Source organism: Megalopta genalis, chromosome 2 (genome assembly GCF_051020955.1).
Source record: "Megalopta genalis isolate 19385.01 chromosome 2, iyMegGena1_principal, whole genome shotgun sequence".
NCBI classification, from domain to species: domain Eukaryota; kingdom Metazoa; phylum Arthropoda; class Insecta; order Hymenoptera; family Halictidae; genus Megalopta; species Megalopta genalis.
This window is the reverse complement of record NC_135014.1, coordinates 4,729,433-4,753,708: the sequence shown is the minus strand read 5'-3', so window position 1 is coordinate 4,753,708 and position 24,276 is coordinate 4,729,433. Positions and strand designations below refer to the sequence as shown.

Genomic DNA, 24,276 nt, shown 5'->3' with positions numbered 1-24,276 from the left:
AGAGCTTTTTATATTATTTTCATTCCAAGTAATAGCAAAATTACGAAAAAAGTATTTTAGTCATTATACAGCGTCATTATATAGTCCCTTTAACATTTACAGAAAAATTCATGTCATTTAGACCAGTTTTAAAAAAGTTATACCATTTTAAAAGTGTTGACTTAACTTTGCTCCTTACTGTATATTCTAGTATATTTCATATAATATTCTCTAAATCTTAAGAAGTAATGTCCTTTTAATATTCGCAAAACTGCAACAGCAGAAAAAATTTCGAAAATATGGTTGCATAAACATGCAAAAACATATAAAGTTGCTTTGTAATAGCTAAACCGGATTATATAGATTTACAGAAGAGATCAAGAGAATTTACAGAAACAATAAACGAAATTTGTGCAGTAACATGAAATTAGTTTTTTTCTTATCAGTGTAAATTCGTTTTCTCGTTCTGTGGTTATTTTCTTGAAATAGTAATGACACCTATAATTATGTAACTGTGCGCATTGTATAGCAAATATTATTCTAGAATATCCACGCTTCATAGTTATATGATTATTCTGCATATTTTATACCAAGAGACTGGCTCTGATTTTTAATTTCCTAATTTCTGGATTGGTGCATCCACAACCCAGGTAGGTCGAAAGTGAAATCATAGTAAAAGGGAAACTTAATTTCGGTTAACGGATTTTTGAACGATGATATAGGGTAGTCAATTATATTTGTACCCATCTAGCTGCATAGGTATACTCAAGCACCATGTGTCGTGCAGCTTTGATTTGCTGGTACCTACAATAAAAAAAGGGAATTGAATAGGAAAGGTCCGAGTCTCGGAAGCATTGTGCTGGCTCGAACACGTGTATTTGCTCGTTGTTCATTAAATGTTCCGCTGTTTTGCTTCTGTCTGCTGATTGGCCCATCGAAATGTGGCACAGAGAGCAACGAAGGAATCGATTGGTCGAGCGAAGAATTCCGCTCACATAGGCAGAATGGTGATAGGTTGGCTGCTACTTACAAAGGTGTGATGGAAATGGAATCCAGGAACGAGCCTCTTCGAGAGGTTGAGAGGCCTTTTGAGAGATGAACAGGAGGGACTATTAGAATGAATCGAGTTGTTGCCAAATACTGATCGACGTCTGCAGGAAGTGATTCAGTTTTGTCGAAGTTTCGAAGTGGACGTCTTTGTGACTTTTTCTACACGTGCGATGATTGAAGAAGAAGGTATGTCTCGATTTGTCTGTGTATACATATATAAGGTATTTCAGAACTCGCGTTACACCCGTAAATGTGTGATTTGAAATAATTTTTTTTGCTGAAATGTTGATTATGATTTCGTTAATGAGTTAGGAATGAAAAATCTACTCCGATCAGAGAGCGAATATTGCTGGCGTCTCACTGTTACAACCAATCTTATGTCAAGCTCGTTATCGCGCCAAAATTCGTAAGCCGTATCCGCTGCTTGATTGGTTCAGGTTTTGCGTTAATAACTCCTTAAAAAGCCATGGAGAATTGGTTTTATATATCAATTTATACGATGTCAAGTTGGCCATGTTTTTATTTCAACAAAATAAGTTATTATAAAACTTTAGACTACGCGATAGATTTATTATTCTTGAATCTCTGACGAAACTAATATGTAATTGAACAGCATTTGTTGAAAGGCAAACTTCGAAACTTCTAATAGTGGTGTCGGATTCTGTTGAATTGTATAGCAAGTTTCAAGATTTTTATTTATGTTGAAATATATTTATGTTGATTTATAGGCAATGTTATATCTTTGCTCGAATTAAAATTTTTAATCTTAAATTCGTTCAAGCTGAAACGTGTAGTGAATAGTAATCGTGCAATGAAAGATTTTTGTCATTGGAATAGAAAAATGAAAACAGACATTTGCGAATTGATAGTGATATATTAAAATATTAAGAAATTTTTGGCACATATTTCAATAAGAACTTTCGTGTTTTCTTTATCTCAAACAATTAATAGAAATTGACCTCTCGTTCGAATTTATCTGACAAATTTATCAATTTTGCCGCGTTCTAGAATATGTACCGGCGCGATTGTCAGTTGTCGGCGATTGTCGATTGATACATCAGGAACTATTGGAAAGACTAATTTATTTTGTATTTAATTTATTTCTTTGAATTTGTTATTATTACAATTTATTTATTAGATTGACACTATATAAATGAGTGTGTTATGAATCTTCATTTGTTTATGTTTTATCGAAACATTCGCTCATTGCGATGCTTAAAACGTAAACATGAAATTTGATTTTTAACTAAATACGTATCCTGTAAGTCGAAAGTAAATATGTAAATGAAATTTATTACCGAATTATTAAATTTAGTAATTCTTATTCTTGTTATACAGCAACAGGTTTACATTAATTTTAATTAATGTTTGTAGAATAAAGTTATTACCGACTACTACAACTGTATGTTATATATTTTATTTTTTGTTATTAAAATCCACAATATAAAATAGAAATAATGGAAGACGAAGTGATAAAAAATATACGAGCATGTTTAATGGCTTCAAAGGGAGGCCTCACATTTGATAACTTAAGCAGTAAGTACAAGAATATTAATCCTTCTTTAACCCTTTGTGTATCAGCATCGAGCAAGATTCAACGTTATCTCTCGAATTAACTTATTTAGCTAATTTCCATTACATTCACATATAGTGCAACTATATAATACATACAATTATACAATCTTATAATAAATTCTAAACTAAAAGGAAGGAACTACTTTGACCGCAAAGGGTTAAAGTAGATTAGTTTTTATATTGAACTAACTAACATTTGTATTAAAATCTGTTCAGGGGATTATGAGATGCTTCTCGATGAGAATATACCATTTAAGAAGCTTGGATATCCTACTCTAGCTGATTTTTTAAATATTGTTCCTGGTATTAAAACTCGTGAGAGAGAAGGGGAATATTTTATACAAGCTATACCTACTTCTAAGTCTGCACACATTTCAAAATTAGTTTCGCAGCAAAAGACAACAACTAAGGAACCTAAAAGATTGGTATATAAATGTTTATATACGATGCCATGTTTTATACAACCATTTAATTCAATATGCTTCTTCGTTGTAGGTGAATACTCGAAAGTCAGTACTAAATTATCAGTCTGTAAAGACAAAAATGATTACTGCTTCGACAAAAAGAGTTCCTACTTTGACAAAAAAGGTTCCTTCTCCAACGAAAAGGGTCCTTTCTCCGACGAAAAAAGTTTCTTCTATGACACAAGAGGTTTCTCCTCTGACGAAAAATCTTTCTTATATGACAAAAGAGATTCCTTCTCCGACGGAAAAGGTTTCTTCTACAACAAAGAAGGTTCCTTGTCCTATAAAAAATGTTATTGATACCTCCCGTATGATTGGAAGGTATAGTATTATAAACATAAATAAGGGACTTCATTTACAATTATATATACATATTTTTGTCATGCATTCTCATTCCCATCCCTACATACTACTATACAATTCCTGTCTATATCACATAAATAGATTACCTATTTGTAGAATATATGATTACAAATGCAGTTCCTTCTAATTAATACCACAGTATTAATTATTAGTATTATTATTAGTATTAATTATTATATTTATGTGTATATATTACAAATCTTTAAACATGTTATGTAGCAAATATACAGTCATCGCAACAAATCTACGACCAATAAAAATTACTTTTTATTTAAATAATGAAAAACCAAGATACATTCATCCAATACCACCGACACCTCCAAGTAAAGTAAGTGGTTTTAACATGTATGTTTAATTTTCTCTTTGTAAAAATGTTTGATTCATTTCTATATATTTTCAGAGACTAAAGGAAAGACAAACCAACGCAGCTGTATGGTCAGCCCAAAGTTATTATAAGTCTAAAGATGATTGCTATTATAAGAGCGATGAAAAGATATATCAGAAACCAAAGACTGTTAGTAACAATGTGGAGACTTGTTATAAATCTTATTATCGTTACAAAGGGTACAGAGATCATTCTCCTAGATCATCTTATCGATCTATGGAAGAAGTTAGAAAGAAGAGTTACAGGGATAGATCTCCTAGAACCTATTCATCGGATAAGTACCATTACCATTAAAATTGCAAAGGAGCGCATGGGGTTTGTGTAAGTTAAGGTTTGTAGAAATTTTATATAAATTTCAAACAAGAAGTTATACGGTTATATAATATATGAATATTTTTTTAGATTGGGACTCATGAGAATATTCCAATTATCTTGACGAAGCACGTTCAGAAGATGAGACGAAAAAAATTGTAGCAAAATTTGCTCTGCTTAAAGAGTCATATTTTAAGCAAGGTTTGAAAAATGTGGGAACATTATTAGTCAGAAAGTAATAATTAAATATGATGGGAAATTATAAGAGTTTGTACAGCTTTTGAAGATCTGGGCAGTCTTGTCTGCTAGATCTATTACAGGTAAGAAAGTTTTAATGAACAATATTTCTGCTATTTGTAAGTCACGGACAAGAATATCTGCTAATTATTTTTCGTTGTAGGTCAACAAACGGTGGTTGGTGCAAATATGCGAAGTCATCTCCTGGCTAGTCCAGCAACAATGGGAGTTACAGTTCTTAACTGACCATCAAATTACAAATGCACTTCGGATATGTGTAATACACATCAAATAATGGCAATCTCTGCTCCTATTCCTGTTCAATAAGCTGTTGATATTCAAAACCGAGTAGATTACCACCTTTTACTGCCACGACGCTGGCAACTGTTCCAGCACAAGAGCAGACACAAATGTTAGGAGTATGTCTCTTCCCGTTAATTCATATGTACATTGACTCGCATTAATATTCAGACACCTTTTGGGAGATATACAATAACTAAAATTCTTTCGTTTTAATTTTGCTATCGATTCTCGTAGATCTCCGGAACTTGCATGCATAATGAAAATTTTATCGAAATCGGTTGATGCATAATCAAGCTACAAGTGCTTTCTTAAAGTTTTTGATCAAAAGTCGTGGAATAGTCTTTAATTATTTATAACTCGTAGCAACGTTAACCGATACGATGAAATTTTCAGCATACTTGTAAGTTACAGGGATCTCTAAAATGCATTGTTTACAGTTTCCATTATAAGCTCAGACAAAAAAGTTAAACCCGAGTTCCTTACTTTTTTCTATTCGAATCAATTACTATTTTAAAAAAAATGTGTTTATTGTCTACTAAATTAGTCTCTTTAACATCTAAAAAAGTACAAGTAATTTCGTCCACTTTTAGGAAAGTTATTATGTTTTAAAAGGTGACCGAATATTAATATGAGTCCCAATCTGACTGGAAAGATCACTGGAACGTTGTTGAAGATTGATAACCCAGAGCTCTTGTATATTGGAGCAGAACGAGTTACTAATGACCAAAGTTGAGAAGACCGTAGCTATACTGAAGACTTATCAGGCTAAAAAGAAGTTATAAAAGAATGCTAAATGTACTAAAAAAGGAATAAAGAATTTATATTAGGTTATATCATTTTATACTTCTTTAATTATTTGTTTTTTCTCATTTTAATATTGTCCTTGTTTTACCAAAAGTAAAATACAGTAAGTAATCATTGTATCACCCTCAGTTTTCGAAAAACATTAATTTTTGTAAAATGGTCCCATTTTGGGTAAAAATAGGCATTACGTAAAAAGTAAGAACATTAGAAAATTCGAACTCATCTTAAACGATAAAGAAGAGCATCCCAAATATACATAAGTTTTTAATTTATTTTATTTCAAGTGTTTGTTAATATCCATCGAAGTTCAAAAAGAGTAGCATTTTTTACCCTATATTTTCATAATTTTATGAAAAGTTCTTAGTCTATAGCACGAATTTAATACACAGCATCGGATTGTGTGCGCATTTTTCAAGAGGAAACAGTCTAATAGCTACCTTAAAACGACGTTCGGTTCTGACAAATCGGGAAAATATTAATCAGCAACGCGTGCACGATGTTTTGCCAAAGCTGTTGAAAGATGGTAACAATTGTATATGATTTTTTTAATTTTTCGCAGAAGTGGAATATTCAGAAGTATCCAACAATAAATTTAATGAATAAATACTATTGAATGAAGCCTAAATAGACTTTGCGTTACCTTCAAATCCATTTAATAAGCTCCAAATATTGTCATATTTGGGAATAATTAAAACTTCGATAATTCATGAACAATAACTATGATTATTTTTAATAATTATCTATTAATATAAAATTCGTATTCAATGCTATTCAGATATTTGATATTAAAATTTGTTAAACCTAATAATAACTGTAATGATGAAAAAATGCTTTATATGCCCTAAAATGCACTTATTACACTTTTCCTGTAGAAAAATTGTAAAAAATCACGCATGATAGTTATCGCCTTTTAAGAACTTTATTGTATAGACAATAAATTCGGATTCGTCCATTAAACATTGAAATTGTTCAAAAGCAGCAACAGTGTGATAATGGGATAGGTGCTTCATGAAAAAATCTATGAAAAAGTGAAACACCATACATACAAAAATTGGGGCCCCATGGGACAGTACTGTAAGTTTCGCTCCCGAAAAGAGGCAAGCGAGCGCACCGACCGTGTGGCGGAAAAACATCGTGCACACGTCGCTGTTGATATTTTCTCGATTTATCTGAACCGGATGTCACTATAACGCGGTTACTAGACGGTTTCCTTTTCAAAAATATCCACACAATTAGATATTGTGTAGTAAAGTCGTGCCAGACGAAGAGAAGTTTTCGTTTTAGTTTTGCCAATATATGCATAACTATGCTTGAATTGTTAACTAAGTGGCTCATAATGAAATTTATTGACCCCTTAAAGTGTTCAGTATAAATTTGTAACGCACATTAATACCATTTTGAAAATAAACTAATATATTTTAACAGTTCTATGTTCTATAAATCGAGGAAAAAGGAGTAATTAAATAATGAATTTGCTAGAAATATGCAACGTATGTATACAAGAAATATATTTAGACTACATATTTCAAAAAAATCATATACTTTATACTACTTGAGGTGTTTGAGAAAAATAAAAAATATTACTTTTAACAAGTTTTACCACTTTGAATATTTAATCTTTTATTATGGCTCATTACTTTCTTTAAACATGTTCTCTAACCATTGACAGCTTTCATTATCGAAATATTTGTATAAATCGCAAACATCTTTTTCTTTCGCTTCCTTTATTCGTGAAAAATTCACAGAATAAAATTAAATGTTTTTAAACTGTTGTACACCGCGCACCGATTTTTCCATAAATCGAACGTTGTAGATGTACCAGAATATGATGTGAAGCAAATAATGCTTCCACTTGCTCTATATTTTATTTGGCAGTATGACTGTGTATTTTGAATATATTCCCTTTTGCAAGCGTTTTTTTTCCATTGCTTCTTAACTCAGAAATTACTTATTGATAATTTAATAAAATATCTTAATGCGCGAATTTACTGAAACAAAAACCGGGTGTGTGAACGGTTGCCGAGCTACGCAACAGAGACCAAGTAAACGAAGAACACTGCAGTTATCTCAATTGTTGGAATATTGACATAAAGTTTTACGGAAACATTCTTAAACATTTGGCAGTTAGTTAGAAACGATATTCCGAAAACGATTTACCTTTCCAGAAAGGTCCTCAATTAAAGACTAGTATAAACGAGTATACTAGTATACTATATATTCGGGAGTCTCTCCTCTATCATTTAAGATAAGTCCGAACTTTCTAATATTCTTAGTTTTTACGTAAGGCCTCTTTTTATACAAAATAAGATTATTCGACAAAAATTAAAGTTTTTCGAAAACTGAGGGTGATAGAGCAATTCTACTTTCGAATTCGTCTTTTGGATGACTAACTTTGAAGGGATCGGCCATTAGTTAATACAGATCAAAAGTCTTGTTGGGCAGTGTAATCTGTGGAAAATTTGAACTTGGTCAGATAAGAGAAAATCGTTCCTCCAATTCCTTAAACATTAAAATAATTAATAAAATGCTTATAAAATCGATCTTTTCGAATATATTCTGATTTATTAATTATTAAAACTTTCTCTCTTTTGCCAATTATAATAATTATAATGTATTTTGATTATTTCTTTATGACTGGAGAATTGGAGGCTAGAAGATTTTCATTACGAACTATTAGAAGTACAATTCTTTTAATTGCATGATACTTTAAATCCAAAATCACTCTCATCAAACACAAATATAAAACGACTTACAAACTGATTCAACTTATGAAATTTTTGAAATTTTTTAAAAAGATTGAACAATTTATTCCGGACACACCTATAGAACATTTTTTACGGATCTCAGTCAGTTTACTAACCTATTCTTCATCGTCGTTCAAAAATACAAGTTTTATTCAAGGTTTAGAATGAATAAATCAATTGCGAGAACCTAGATAATACGTAGTAATTAAATTAATGGGAGAATCACAAAAATTGAAGATGTACGGACTAAAGTAACAATACACAGAAGGCCCTGCTTGTCAAGATCTAGAAGATTTATTTGATATATTCTTTTATATAACTAAAATTTAGAAGATATTAAAACAGTAAGGAATGAGTATGTAATTAATTATTTCAACGTTGAAGGGTTCGGATCGCGTTTTTCTGTTATCCGATCGAGCTCAAATTTTTTGCACAGATTATTCTTTTATTAATTGAAATTATTCTGGGGAGTGCCGCGAAGAAAATTATAAAATCGAAAGTCCACCCTAGTGCGCAATGTTCTACACATGCGTATAGCAAGGATTTTTTTCTATATTCTAGAATATTACACTGATTTTTAATTTCTCGTTTCTGGATTCGTGCCCTCTTAACGCTGAAAGGTCGAAGGGATAGTTACTATACCAGAGAATCCTAATTTCGGTTAACGTATTTATGATCGATGCTGCAGGGTAGCTAATTCTATTGGAACCGATCTGCACTCGCGTCGATATTTATGTTGACATGTAAGGTTCTATTATGGACGATCAAAAATAAAGTTAATGATATAATAAGTGTAAGAGCTTATTTATTGTGTAGATGTGTTTATTGAAGTTTAACAAAAAGAAGAAAGTACACGAAATGCAAACTAATTCATATATAGATATAAAATTGTGTAAAAAAGCAAAATGTTTAATATAACTGGGTACGGAAAGTATGCTGACATTATAATTTAATGCACATCTTACATTATTGTATTTTTTTGGTATGAAGTATGATATCTTTTGGCTCTTATTACTTCTAAAAGGCGACTTGACATAGTTCTAATTAATTTTTTCAGCGTTGTGGAGCTTAATTCGTTCCATTTTTTTCTTCAATGTTTCTATAAATTTTGATTTTATGTATCTTTCTTATTCGACGATCTAATTCCACCCACAAATGCTCGATCGAATTCAGATCGGAGCTTTGAAGTGCCCATAAAAGCAAATTTATATTGTTGGACAAATTGTTGGGCAAATTTATATTCTTTTGCATCCCTTGAGGTATGCGTTGAGTCGTTGTCTTGCTGAAAGACGAACGACCTATTTCTTTCAAATTTATACATTGAAGAAAACAAATTCTCCTGTAATAATTCAACACATTTGGAGTCGGTCAGTTTCCCTTCAATTATTGCTAAATTTCCAATTCGATCGTTATTAAAACAGCTCCAAATCATAATGGAGCAACCTCCATGTTTGACGGTTGGAATCACAAGAGTTGGTTTAAACGCATCTCCTACTTTCCTCCATACATATTGTCTTCTATTGCTTGACTTCATTTCAAATTTCGATTCATCATTTCAAATAACTCTATTTTCCAGAACGAAATTGACTTTTTAGAATATATCTGAGCAAATCTTAAATGCTTTGCAGTATCGACTTTCGAAAGATATGATCTTTTTCGTGATATAATTCTAATGGGCAAACATAAATTTTCTTTTGATTCTCTGCCACTAAGAAATGGATTTTTTTTTCACTTCTCGAACTATTTGTCTATCTTGATGAACGGTTGTCTTTCTTCTTCTTCTTCCCGTTCTAGTTAAATTTTCTGGTTTTCCAGTAATATTTATTTTCTGAAATATATTTCCCACATCTTCTCTTGAAATGCTGAAGTCCATAGCAATTTTTGTCAAAGTTGCACTCAACTCTCAAATTCTCGGCATTTTATAAGAAATTGCCTATTATATAATATAAAATATATACATAAAATATATCATTTAAACTTTTTTAGATATAAAAACATGCAAAACTACAAACCCAATATTCTAGTCAAAAAATAAAATTTAATACATGTCAACTTACTTTCCGACAGCGGGATAATTCAAGAATTACACTTTTAATTGCTTTGTAGCTTGTAATATTCGCCAAGACAAAAGTATTCGTACAGTACTTAATTCTTAATATTAATTATGTTAATGTTACAGTTAGTACTTTGTAGGATGTCCTTTCTGCTGTATATTATACCATTCTTTTTCTCAAAAACATTTCTTTCAAATGTTCGATTTTGATTCATCTGAGAATATAACATTATTCCAAAATCAACATTTATATGTTGCTTTGCAAATTCCACTCTCTTTTTCTTATTCGCTTCATTGATGAATGGTTCCCTCCTCGTAATTCTGCTTTTATATCCTGCCCGATGCAATACCCTTTGAATTGTTCTTGATTTCCAATTCGTTCCTGGACTTCCGACGCAATCTCAGATGCACTCGAATCTGGCTTTTACTAATCCGAGGAAACTGTATCGAATCTTCCGTTACAAAATTTCCTTCAGTTGAAAATGTTTTGGTTTCGTCGCATCCCTGATGTTTATCAACAAAAGTAAAGCTATACGAATACTCTTTTGTCTTGGCGAATTGTTAGGACCTTGTACATTTTATTTTATTACAAGCTACAAAGAAATGTTATTAAGTTTTGTTTGCATACATTCGATATTGTTTATGTTTATGTAAAGCATATAATGACATTTTGAGTCACTCTATGTAAACATTGAAAATTGAAGGTGTCAACATAAATACCGACGCGAGTCCCGAAGGACCACCACGTGCCGCGCACCTTTGGCCCGACACCAGCAATAAAAAGCAGATGGCACCGGTTCCCCAAAATTTGTTTTATTGAATAGAAACGGTCCGAGTTTTTCGGAAGCATTCTACTGCCTCGAACACGTGCATCTCTTTGCTAATTACGGTCACCCTTGAAGTAATAAATTTAAAACGAAATATGGCGTGCCTGTCGAACACGCCGAAGGATTTCCATTGGGTTTTCAAGTTCTGCAGGCCATGTGCTGCGCATTCTTATCTGGAGAGAAAGATCCGTTTTACTGTTTTTTTAATAATTTCAAAGATTCTCGAGTATAATAAAAATTACAATATTTAAGTACAATTTAACAGTAGCAATTTATAATATGTATCGTATTTATATAAATTTGATTCCATTCGTGCCGCCATGGACGTGGTGATCATTTAAAATCTAATCTGATAATATAAATAAAATAATATTAATAAAAAACCCGATTACATTGCTGAGAAGCGTAAAACAAGTAGTATGATTAATTCTACCATTTTGTTTTTTGATACATACAGTTGTCCACACAAAAGTGTTCGTACACTTTTTAAAACGCAATAACTTTTTTGAAACTGGACCAAATGGATTGAATTTTTTTTTTAGATGATAGAGAGACTAGTATACTAGACAATGACCAAAATGTCTTTCCTAAATTTTGCTATTATTTGTAATGGAAGAAAAAAATTAAACACTCTCGTCTTTTAACTTTTTTATATGACCTTGTAACGAAAATTTCGTTACAAGGTAACTTATATGCGTGCTGAAAATTTTATCGAAATCAGTTAACCGAGAGTCGAGCTACAGGCGTTGAAAGATTTTGAAAACTCCAGACTTCTTACAGTTTTTGGTCAAAACCGTGACAAAACTGTGATTTTTGTCATCTTTAATTTGTTGTAACTCGTAAAATTTTTAACATGCATCTACGAAAGACATGTTTCAAATTTTCGTTATAGGCTCAGATAAAAAAGTTAAAAAACGAGAGATTTCTATTTTTTTTTTTTGTCATTCCAAATAATAGTAAAATTTAAAAAGAACATTTTGGTCATTATCTAGTACACTAGTCCCTCTATCGTCTAAAAACATGTAAGTCACTCGGTCCAGTTTTAAAAAAGCTATTATGTCTTAAAAGGTGCACGAACACTTTTCTGGGCCACTGTAATTGTATGCTTTCTTTATCTGGCTAAAGTAAACAATGATCCAAATATATGCATCGTTTTGAATAGCTACAAGCTCTAAAAAGGATTTGAGCGACGCGCAGGACTAAATGGTACCTTCTTATCTGAAATTTCCAAGAGACACGTGTCGATTGATTTTTATTGCACGCCTTCAAGTATCGGAAACGGGGAAAGTATCCTTTCTCCGCTTTCAGGTCAATAGAACAAAAAGCAAAAGATATTTACGTTGCTTCATGCTTCAAACCTTCGTTATTCTTGCGACAATTCGTAGACATTTTTCACGCGACACGTTGTTTTCGCTAAAACATCTGGCTCGCGACTGATTGAAAAGTACAAATTTTTCATGTTAGCTCGAACCACAGAAACCAGTTTCTGATAGATATTTTAACGTGGTAAATTCATAGCGACTGTTCCCATGATTTTATAAAAATTAATTCACGAAAAAGATGTGTGTATATTGTTGTATGTAGGTTCATATTATGCGATAATAAATATGAGTTATTTTTTAATGCAATGTATAATTTTAATTTATATATAGCTGATTAAAGTAATACACGCTCAATTGAAAAGAATCTTGATAAAAGATTTTTCAAATAATTATTAACAAATAATTATTGCAACAAAAATTTAATTACTTCCTGAATTGTAAAAGCAAAAGAACCAAAATACATTGACAGCTTTATATATGAAATATTTATATTATAGTAAAGAGAATCTTAATAGCTAGTCGTTAATAAATTAGGTAAATATAGGTAAATAAATTAAATGCGCATATCTCAATCATTTAATAAGATATTCATTCATTTGAATAATGTAATTGATTATCAAATGCTTACTTTAATTAAATGATATTATAGATCGGTAAATTAAAAATCCCTAATTGTAATTGATAATCATATATTTCAACCTCTTTCCTCAATTAAATTAAAAATATTTGCCAATCCCAATTTAAAATTACAAAAAGTATCAACTGATTCACTCGTTGTTCGTTAAACGTTCCGCCCTTTTGATTCTGACCGCTGATTGGACTGTCGGAATGTAGCATGGCGAGAAACGAAGGAATCTGATTGGCCGTGTAAAGAATTCCATTTCGCTTTGGTTGATGATAGGTTGAACTGCATTCTACAGAGGTGTAATGGAGCTCGGAAACAGGTCTCTTCATGAGAGATAAATAGGAGGGAATGTTAGAATCAATCGTGTCGTTGCCAAATACTGATCGATCTCCGCAGGAAGTGATCAAGTTTTGTTGAAGTTTCGAAGTGAACGTGACTGTGACTTTTTCTACATGTACGATTATTGAAGAAGGTATGTCTCGACTTCTATACATACGTATACCTATAACGGTGGCCTACATTTTTTTTACGCTAAGTATTTCGCATTATTTCATTCCATGACAAATTTGTAGTAAGGTTTTGATTGACAAGGATTCCATGAGTATTCAAACTCATTCCTTTGCATGCATCTGATACTATGTTTCGCGGATAACAAATTATATGTAATTACAACGTAGTTCGATGTACATACTTCTGTTATCAGAGCCGTTCCAATTCAAGTTTATCTATTCCTTACATGTCATCTGGCACTATAATTGGTTTTATATCAATTTGTACGATGTCAAGTTGGTTATGCGCCAACGCGTTGTATTTTTTCTTAAATTTGCGGTAAAACTATATGTATATATAATTGAACAATATCGATGTTGAGCAATCAGACTTCTAATAGTCGTGCCAGATTCTGTTGAATTGTATAGTTACAAGATTTCTATTATCTTACCTGTCAAATATATTTGAATTTGAATTTATATTGTATCGAAATACATATAGTGATTTTATAGGAGGTGCCGTATCTTGGCTCTAATTTAAATAAATTTCAATATTAAATTCCTTGCGGCCAAAACGTGTTGTGAATAGTAATCACGTAGTGACAAATTTTTGTCAACGGAATAATAAATAAGAACAAGCATTTGTAAGTGGAAGTTTATCAGTGATACATTAAAATGCTAAGAGCTTTTTAGCGCAACTCATTTAAGAATCTCCGCGTTTTCACTGTTTCAATTAATTAATAAAAATTGTCTTGGAATTTATTTGACAAGTTTATCAATTTTGTTGCGTCCTACAATACCGATGTGACCGTGATTTGCCGGCGTTGGCCGAGTTACATATTCGCAACTACAACTGTGAAATTCTAATTTATCGTGCATTCAATTTATTTTTTTGAATTTGCTATCGAGTGTGTTGTGAACTTCTATTTAACTACTTGCTCTTAAAAACTGAAAACACCCATGCAGCACAATGGTTCATGTTACACGTTAACGCATGAAATTCGATTTCGAACTAAAAACATATGCATACTGTAAATGGTGTGATGAAATTTGTTATCGACCGTTTTTTTCTTGTTTTAGTTTAGAGTTACGATAGAATTATTAATGTTAATTAGTTCTGTTTTTGTTGTACAGTAACGTATCTATATTAATTTTAATAAACATTTGCAGGATATCGGTTATTATTGCAGCAAATTACATACATTATTTTTCATTATTAAAATTTACTATATAAAATAGAAGTAATGGACAAAGACGAGGTAGTAAAAAATATACGAGCATGTCTTATATCTTCAAAGGGTGGTCTTAAATTAGACAACTTAAGTAGTAAGTCAAATATATAGATATTACTGAATTTTCAATGATTTGTGTTTACATCAAACTGACTGAATCAAATCTTCTCAGAGGATTATAAGATGCTTCTCGATGAAGGTATACCATTTAAGAAACTTGGATATTCTTCCCTAATTTCTTTTCTAAATACCGTTCCTGGTATTAAAACTTGTGAAAGAGGAGGAGACTATTTTATAGAGGCTATACCTACTTCTGAATCAGCACATATTTCAAAATTAATTTCACGGCAAAAGACAACAACCAAGAAACATAAAAAATTGGTATATAAATGTTTACATATGTTATTATATTTTTTGCAAGCATTTGTTTAACATGCTGATTTTGTTGTAGGTGAATACTCGCAATTCAATACCGTATCGTCAACCTCTAATGACAAAAAAAGTTCAACGTCCTGTAAGAATTGCTATTGATACCACTCATATGCTTTCAAGGTACGATATTGTATTAATTTTATTTTTAAACATATGGAGATGTATATGTATATACTATAATAAACGATTCAGAGCGTAGTTTTTTTAACTTAATAACATAGTAAGTAGAATAAGTAGCAGTCTTGGTCAGTGTAGTCGGCGTAGGATGAATTCAAATAAATTTAGTATATATAAAATTTCAATTTGTGAAATACTTACGAATCTTTAAACATGTTACGTAGGGAAAATACGGGCTTCACAATGCAGCCAACAAAAATTACTGTTTATCAAAATAATGAAAAACCAAGATACATCCATGCTATGCCACCAACGTCTCCGAGTAAAGTAAGTGGTACTCTCAAATGTTGTAGGTATCATTTTCTCTTTGTAAAAATATTATATTCATTTTTCCATACTTTCAGAGATTGAAAGAGAGACAAGCGAATGCAGTTGTATCGTCGAACCAAAGTTTTAACAAGCCTAAAGTTGATACGTATAATAAGAGCAATGAAAAAATTGTAGCACCTGTGATAAATCAGAAACCAAAGACTGTTAATAACAATGTGGATATCCTTCCTAAAGGAAAACCTTATAATCTTTGTGAAAGGCTCAAAGTTAATTCTACTATACCTTCATTGCTTAATATACCTACCAGTATTCCACCGAGTCCTCCACGATCAGAGGTCTCGTCGCCTCTTTCACCTGGTCAAGTTTCAGCCGATAGTAAAATTACCCAATTTCAACAATCACCGCCACAATCGACTAGTGTCAGAAAAAATATATCGAAACCGCAATCAATCGATCCACGGGAAGAGTTAAAAAAGAAAACTGCAACATTAAATCTTCCAGAACCTGTTTATCAGATTTGTCCTACAGCAATTAAAAATGCAAAGGAGCTGGCGGTATTCGCGCAAGTTAAGGTTTGTAGAAATTTGATGTAAGCTTTGTAAAATTTAAATGAAATTATTATACGAATATGTAATATATGAATATTTTTCCAGATTGGGCCTCATGGATACTCCAGTTACCCTGAAGAAGCACGTTCGGAAGACGAGGCTGAAAAAATTGCAGCAAAATTGGCTTTGCTTGATCTTAGCGAAAAATATGGATCACCGTTCAGACTCAATGAAACTAAAAGCAGACATATAATAAATGATCGAGTTTTATTCATAATAGATGCCCATCCGAATGGTATTTTTATGCACCAGGTGCCTATATATTACAAACAACAATATAGAGAAATACTACCAGGAAGCTGGGAGCGAATTATTGAAGAATGTCCAGCTATAGTGTTGGAAAAAGGAGTCGACAATTCTGTGATTTTGCGAAGATATGTTTCATCAACTGAAAGAGTAAGAAAGGAATTTATTGCATTGATGGAGGAATTTATTGCATACGCATATAAATTTATCGATGAAACAATAACATTACTTCATGCGATTATCTTTAGGTGAGGAATGTCAAATCATCCAAAACTGATAAGATTCAATTACATCCAATTGGACCTGCTGTTCCTGAACCACTGCAATTACCTGAAGAAGATATTTGGCCAGTGGCAGTTACGTACGTTATAAGTACTATTGAGATTTGGGCTAGACTCATAGGAGAAGCATACAGTGTAAGTTTTCGAATTTTTTATAACTTTGCCCTCTCAATAAAATTTTTTTTAAATATATATTGTTTACGTACAGGACCAGTTCAATATTATGACTACGGAAATGACTCAGTATTATAAGAAATTAGTACCCTCTGGCAAGACAACGTCAATTGAAGTTGGTAATTACTACGTCGTTTTTGACGATGACTACTGGTACAGAGTTCGTTGTATCGAGTACAATACTCTAACTGGAATTGCTACAGTTTTCTTTATCGATCTCGGAGGCGAAGACAATTTCCATGGAAGCAAATTACAAGCGTTAGACAAAACATTTTGCGTGCTTCCGGCTCAGGTATTACGATATCCCTTTATCTACATATACGGGGAGTCCTAAAATTATCGTATTTCCGAGAAATGAGGGTTTCCTGAGGTTATTTGAAGCAACTTTTTCCTTAGCGAAAATGTAGTTCGCGGTTTTGTTTGCGAGTTATTAACGAAAAACAGTGACTAATGCGAGGTGAGCGCGGGTACTTCGAGAGCCAGGTGCACGTGGCGTTGACAGAAGGCGCGCCGGATTCGGGCCGCGATCGAAGTATTGTACAGTCACGGAGCGTGAATTTTCCGAATTTTTTTTACTACGTAACAACCACATATTTTTAAGAAAAACGCTTTGAAGAATATTTACTAATTTTTCGGAGGCAAAATAGTTTAACCGTCACAGCTGTTTTAATTATTAATTGAGCCGATTACAGTGAAGATTAACAATAAGAAATCCCGTCAAACTCACGCAAAAGAATAATTCTGTATCCAAACAGAATTCAAGGAACGATTCGTAAAGCTAATTTAATAATAGATCGCGTCAAAGAACAGAGAGGGATGTGTTTATTTAAGAATTGTGAAGAATATCTTTAATAGTAAACTTACCCATTTCGCGAGATGTGGATGCATTCGCTGCTTGGAAATGTCAGTCACAATTCACGAGGTCGGTGCACTGACCTCGCACAATGTTCAGTAGATCCCAGGTCAATGGCGTTACCGAGGAAGGGATGCGTTCAGAGGGGTTTCAGGTAGAATCGGCATGGTAAACACGAAGTTCACTTTTACAACATTGTCGCCAAACACTGACCACTTAATTAATCCTCGACAAAGAGTGGGGGGTTCTAGGGCCTAGGTACGGGTATCGGCCTCGAACAGGCCGAATCGGGTAATTCTACCTCGTTGGTCACTGTTTTTCATTAATAACCCGTAAACAAAGCCGCGGATTGCATTTTCGCCAAGGAAAAAGTTGCTTCAAATGATCCCAGGAATCCCTTATTTCTCGGAAATACGATAGTTTTGGGACACCCTGTATAGGATAAGCAAAAATATTTTTCTTATCTTGTAATTTTAATGTTATATTAGGCATTGAGATTAAGCCTATACGGTTTTGAAGAATTTTCTGAATGCGATAGTATCTTGGGTCACATTGAAAAATGTCTGATTGATGATCGTGCATTGTTCGTTGAAGTGATCAGTCGTGATAAAGATAAGAATGGACCATACACGACAGTGGTCTTTCAAGATACCCACGGACCAGATGATATCAACTTGAACACAGAACTATATAAACAAATACTGCAACACACTGTTGCTGCTTCAAAATTGGGCATTGTATGTATTGGACTTCATAATAGTAGTATTTGTAATGAAGTTGTTTTTGTAAAATTTTTTCTATTATTCATAGGGGGGGCAACTGTCAGAAGTACTTATTTCACACATAGAAGAGAATGGCAACATTTTCGTGCAAGTGAAGTCCGAAAGTATGAAGATTTTAGTTAGTTTATTACATCGATTAGTATGTACCGGATTAAACGCAGAAGAGGTTGAAAATTGTAAGGTAACGGAAATTGACGAGGATAAAACGTATTTCGTATCGGTAAATAATAATTGGTACAGAGGAAAAATTGTGAATCACGTTCACGATCAATTAAAAGCATATTTAATCGATTTTGGTAAAACTGTCAATACATCCAAGAACAATCTGTTGTCCTTGGAGAAGTTATCTGAAATTTTAGCAAAATATCCGGCTCAGGTAACTTGAACTCTTTTTGAAAGAATCGTATAATAAAAATATTAGTTGGAAAAGATATTATTTCCACGTATTTTTATTTAATAGGCTTTGAAGGTGCATCTTCATAACATTGATAATTCAATGTTCAATGAAAAGATGGTTGCAAAGCTTAAGGAACTCGCCCCCAGTGGAGATTCACTTCTTGTCAAAGTTGTGTCATCGAAAAATAATGTGCCAGTTGTAGAGTTATTTAAACGAATTCAACCGAGCAACATGCTCGTTTCCATCAATAACACTTTGGCTCTCGAGGACGAGCTGACTAGGTATAATATAAAAATGTCTAGATGTTGAGATGGAGATTGGAATGATGAATAACTATTTGTTTGTAATTTTTAGATCACAAGGTGATGGAAATAATAATATAAAACCAAGGAAACGTATTGAACGTATCAATTCAAAACTTGTTGGATGCGAGGACAACGAAATCAGAACTCTAAAGCCACCAAAAATATCGGGACTTGGCGAGTATTTCGACGTGCATGTAACAATGGCTGCTCATCCTGGAAATTTTACTGTTCAACCATTCGAGGATAAGAGATTCTTAGAAGTAAGTTTACAATTTAATTACCAATGTCTATAATTTAGAGATACTCTGGGAAACTTTATTAAATTAAATTGCAAAACTTAAACTAATCAATGGTTTTGTTTGCAGAATATGATGATTGAACTGCAAGACGCTTGTCGTATGTACGATGGTCCTATTCCAACATCAGAGACAGTAAGACAAGGCAAGCTTTATGCCGCTAAACACATTGATAGCCATTGGTATAGGTAAAAATAAAATAAATAATTTCTTAGGGTTATTCTTTTGCATCTTTTTTTTTGTATTAAAATATTCCAGTTCATTAATTCTAATGTGTGTTTTTCAATTACTTTTAAGGGTGTGCATTTCAAGTATAATCAAAGAAAAAATGGTTAGTGTTTATTTTTGTGATTTTGGGGACGTTTCGGTACTGCCGCTACATAAATTGCAACCTCTGAAAAGTCAGTTCTTAAAACTGCCTTATCAAGCTATTAAAGCAAGGCTTGCCGGTATGTAATCGACTAATTTTCATTATTGTATATTTTATATTTTTTAATTTTCTGGACATATGTATTTTATTTCTTTACATTTTCGTAACTATTCAAACAGGCATACGACCCGTTAACGTTGATTGGTCTGTTGAGGACAGTTTAAGGTTTCAAGAATTGGTTGTGGAAAAAAATTTCGTCTCTATAGTCGTTGAATCGAAAGCGGACGGACTTTCTCCAGCCGACACGGTACTGGGTTTAAAGTTAATAAATGTTAGCACAGAGGAGGACATTTACATTGATCAGCTTTTAGTCAACGAAGGTCGGGCTGTATTCGTGGATTAATTTACTCACACACCCACCCACACCCACACACACACACACACACACACTGATAACATGTGCACGTTAGGATACGCGTAATGAAAAGTAATTTTAGTGGCTCAAAAATTAACGTAGTGAAACTGGAGAGATTTGCATTAGTTTCTGACATTTGGTATGAAAGAAAGAAGTATACTTTTTCTTAACAAAAATGTGCTAAAAAGAAACGTTGTACAGATTCAATATTTTATCTTTAAGGGGTAGGTACTTGTATATAAAAATAATCTTTTTACTAAATAGTATTTGAACAAAAACATACAAATTTCAGTGACTGCAGATAATAAAAAGTATATAAAAATATAGAGCGAAAGCTGTATAGATATGCGTATATACACTTGCACGTGTATGTGGACGTGCATGTTGTATTCCTTTTAATAACAGCACTTTTGTTTCATTTGAATAGTTTTTCAAAGTAATAACAACTTTATTAATGTTTCAAGTAATGTGCATTACTTGTAATGGATACGTTATGTATTACTCTGAGAAATTATTTAGCAAGATTTATAGTAATTGCGCACCTCATTTCATATATATATATATATATATATATATATATATATATATATATATATAAATTATAATTATATATATAACATATAAATTATAATTATATTATAATTATATATATATATATAAATTATAATTCATGCTATGTGTTTCCATTAGAACCGAATTTATATATCTATCTAATATCTTTGTTTCTTGTCATGCGTTGAAACATAACGTGATTGCATATAATCCGGCTGTGGAATGTCAAAGACTACAGTAAACGATATGATGATGACTGACAGCATTCCATTATTTTGACATACGCGTATGCGTTTATTAATTATTGTTTGTTTGTTTATCTTTAACTTCCTGAAGCTGTAATATTTAAGAAACAGTATGTATCCTAGCTTCCAATAATCGTAAGACCTTCTTTTCTGTATGTGATAAATCATATTTTACAGCAACATCCTTTACTATTGTCGATATTGTTATTACTTATTTAATTTTGCTAACATAATTTAATTACATATATTCTGAAAACATTATCGAACGTAGTATGTTGTAGTCGTTTATAGTTTATATATTCTATATTTTGATCTTATGTTAAGAAGCCATTAATTATTTTCGATGTATGTATTACATGTATCACATGCGTTAGCTCATTGCGATTGCTTTATGCAGAATATTTTTATTTTGTAAAATTAGTAATGTAATACTACGTCAGTCTCTCGATTTACACAACGTGTGAATGCGGTATTTTTTTGTATTTGTCACTAGTTACTTATTGCAATGTTTTAATTACTTGTACATCGGTTAAATTGCGAATAAATAGTTATATGTTATTACATACATATTTAAACAATTCATTTCCGGATTTTCAATTTCACATGTTTTTCTTTTAGTTTGTTCTGTTCTTGTTCATTATATATTGTTACTTACCGCGATTAGTACAATCGATCACATTGCAATAAGATGTACCCTTTGTGTATATCGAGGATGGGCATAATTTATGTGTTACGTTTTGGTAAAATATTATTTTTGATATTGATAACTTGATAAAAGGTGCCAATAAATAATAATGTTTACACGAATATGTTATATGAGTTATTTTAACTTAATAGTTACCTATAAATTCATGCAAACAGATGTTTCAAAACGTCAACCGTGTGTGTATTTTGTAAGAGGATACGGTTTTTGAAGCTCAAAAAGACAACTTATGTCATTATTAAAATAAATAATTATAGAAATCACACACACACACACATTTTATTCTACAGTAGTATATAGTATTCAATATTTTTAGTTTCTAATTATAAGTACATATACCCAGGTACAAGATTGATAACGTCCTTAAGAAAGAAATATAAATTTTTATATATGTATGCAATATTTAACATATTACATAATTTAATTAATTTTGATGTTTCTAAAATATTTTTATATAAGACATTCACAAACGTTGTAATACGACGTATCATATGAAAGTAATTGTACACAAAGTGTGTATATAGAAGGGTCCTTTTGTATATTTAAAAATTTTACTTTAAATATTAATCTAGGCAGTAAGCTATGAAAGAATTATTCAAAATAATATCTTCTAGTTGATTTCGTACATACATAACATTTTTTGTATATTCGATGAGAAGATCATAATATTCATATTTAGTCATTTTACACAAATATCATATTTTTTCCCTACTTTGATGGATTAATATATATATATATATATATATATATATATTCTTTTTATAGACAACTCACATGTTTTGATAAGAATTCATATTCATGGGGACTTGTGTATATTGACTTTCAATCTACATATTCAGACTTGTTTCAATAATTAACAATACATACGTGTGGTAGCATTATGAATATACTACTGGAAACATTTATTACAGAACTTTCAAATTCTGCAAATCATATGATTGTATTATGCTATCAAATAATAGATACTTAAATCCCCTCGTAAACATTCTATAGAATAATAATTATAACTAATATTCAAACGATGTAATAAACATATCCAGTAGTATAGCACATGAGGTAGACATTGAAGAGATATTGAAAACATCTATTGAAAGTGTACGTCACTGCTTTCTTTTGTAAACGTAATGACTTGTTTTGTTTGAACTCTAATGAAGTTTTTTTTTCTATTCATCAAATTTTTATATGTTTATGGTATCGGTATTTGCAGTATTGTCGTCTGTTTAGTCGCGCATGATATGCTAGAGTTAGATAAATATTGAGTCCATGCTTATTTTCTATTATACGTTTTTTCTGCTTACATTATACTTTAGCTCTAGGAGAGATAACAGCCTTAGAATTTTCTTTTAGCGTACGAGTAGTTATTAACTGCTTATTTTTAATTTTTGTTCTTGCTAACTCAGAGATTTGTAATCTTGATAGATTAGGAAATTTTCTGTTTATTAAGAATTTTTCACAAGATTGTTCATAAATGTCGCTCTGTCTTGAGTATTCATCAGCCAGGCGTCGATTAGTATGCGTGTTGGTCATACTTGTAACACAATTGGTGGCATTGGTTTCGCTTAGTATTACTTTCTTGTGATTGCCGATAGATATCACAAATTGGTTACTATATATTACGATACGAATAGTTGATCAGGAACTTTGTATAGTTTTAGAGCAACATTCAACAGTAATTCAACATTATGTTTATCATATAAGTTATTTGAAATGATAATTGCTTGAAAGTAAAGGCAAGCTGTTGAATATAATTTTCATTGTGATTATTATATGCCTCTATAAATATGTACATTTAACACACATTAATTGCTGTCATGGTATTATATCACGATTGTATTTCGCGTAAATACAAAATAAAGCAGCATAGACCACTATAAAAAATTCGAAACCGTACTGGGAAACAAAACGGTACGAAGCAGTGAGTGCATATTTTAATAACCAGTGTCTTTGGATTAGTGCCCTTAATGTGAAAACATTTAATGCTTTTTTACTTGCTGTATCGGTCAGGTTTTATTGATCGATACGATGAATAATGCGCATATATGCGTATGTACGAAGAGTGCATATTAAAAAGCGCACGCGTTGCATAAGTAATCGTTAAGCATTACACACTATCAGGCTTAGATGATTTACAAGTATCAATTTTCCTGAGTTGACGATATACATGTAAGTGGGGGTTCTTTTGATTTTCTCAGAATATATATATATATACTAGAGTAATTAAACTACGACATCCATTAGGAATCTATGCACATACATAGTCATAGAAACATGTAAAGTATAAGTGTAGAAAAAAGGCTGTATTACTACAGTTCATCGTTAAGTTTGTAATTAATTATGTAAATAAAGGTACCTCGCTTGGAAACGTCTCGATCAATTAATTTCTTTATGCTCGTATTACGATGAGAAT

At 31.8% G+C, this 24,276-nt stretch overlaps 2 protein-coding genes across 9 annotated transcripts; both read left to right on the top strand.

Moving 5' to 3' along the window:
- Nucleotides 1–1,006: 1,006 nt before the first annotated feature.
- Nucleotides 1,007–5,499, top strand: LOC117228044 (uncharacterized). Of its 7 annotated transcripts, none has more exons than XM_076528755.1 (9): nt 1,007–1,215; nt 2,482–2,565; nt 2,821–3,029; nt 3,100–3,389; nt 3,651–3,759; nt 3,832–4,147; nt 4,219–4,448; nt 4,529–4,777; nt 5,259–5,499. In XM_076528755.1, exons 1-6 carry the CDS (start codon nt 1,200–1,202, stop codon nt 4,108–4,110), a joined length of 987 nt encoding a protein of 328 aa, XP_076384870.1. In that variant the 5' UTR covers nt 1,007–1,199; the 3' UTR covers nt 4,111–4,147; nt 4,219–4,448; nt 4,529–4,777; nt 5,259–5,499. The 7 variants fall into 7 exon arrangements, with proteins under 7 accessions (XP_076384870.1, XP_033339587.2, XP_033339586.2 ...); XM_033483696.2 differs by having other exon boundaries at nt 4,529–4,784; XM_033483695.2 differs by having other exon boundaries at nt 4,529–5,499.
- A 7,821-nt stretch (nt 5,500–13,320) lies between these two features.
- On the top strand, nt 13,321–21,973 carry tapas (tudor domain-containing protein 7 tapas). 2 transcript variants are annotated; one of them, XM_033483693.2, is made up of 16 exons: nt 13,321–13,515; nt 14,702–14,857; nt 14,936–15,144; nt 15,215–15,315; nt 15,537–15,639; nt 15,717–16,214; nt 16,296–16,646; nt 16,745–16,912; nt 16,986–17,243; nt 18,293–18,541; nt 18,615–18,962; nt 19,047–19,264; nt 19,338–19,548; nt 19,654–19,772; nt 19,882–20,033; nt 20,134–21,973. In XM_033483693.2, the coding sequence occupies exons 2-16, from the start codon at nt 14,776–14,778 to the stop codon at nt 20,355–20,357; spliced, it is 3,291 nt and encodes a 1,096-aa protein (XP_033339584.2). In that variant the 5' UTR covers nt 13,321–13,515; nt 14,702–14,775; the 3' UTR covers nt 20,358–21,973. The 2 variants fall into 2 exon arrangements, with proteins under 2 accessions (XP_033339584.2, XP_033339585.2); XM_033483694.2 differs by lacking the exon at nt 13,321–13,515 and adding an exon at nt 14,030–14,175.
- Nucleotides 21,974–24,276: the final 2,303 nt, after the last annotated feature.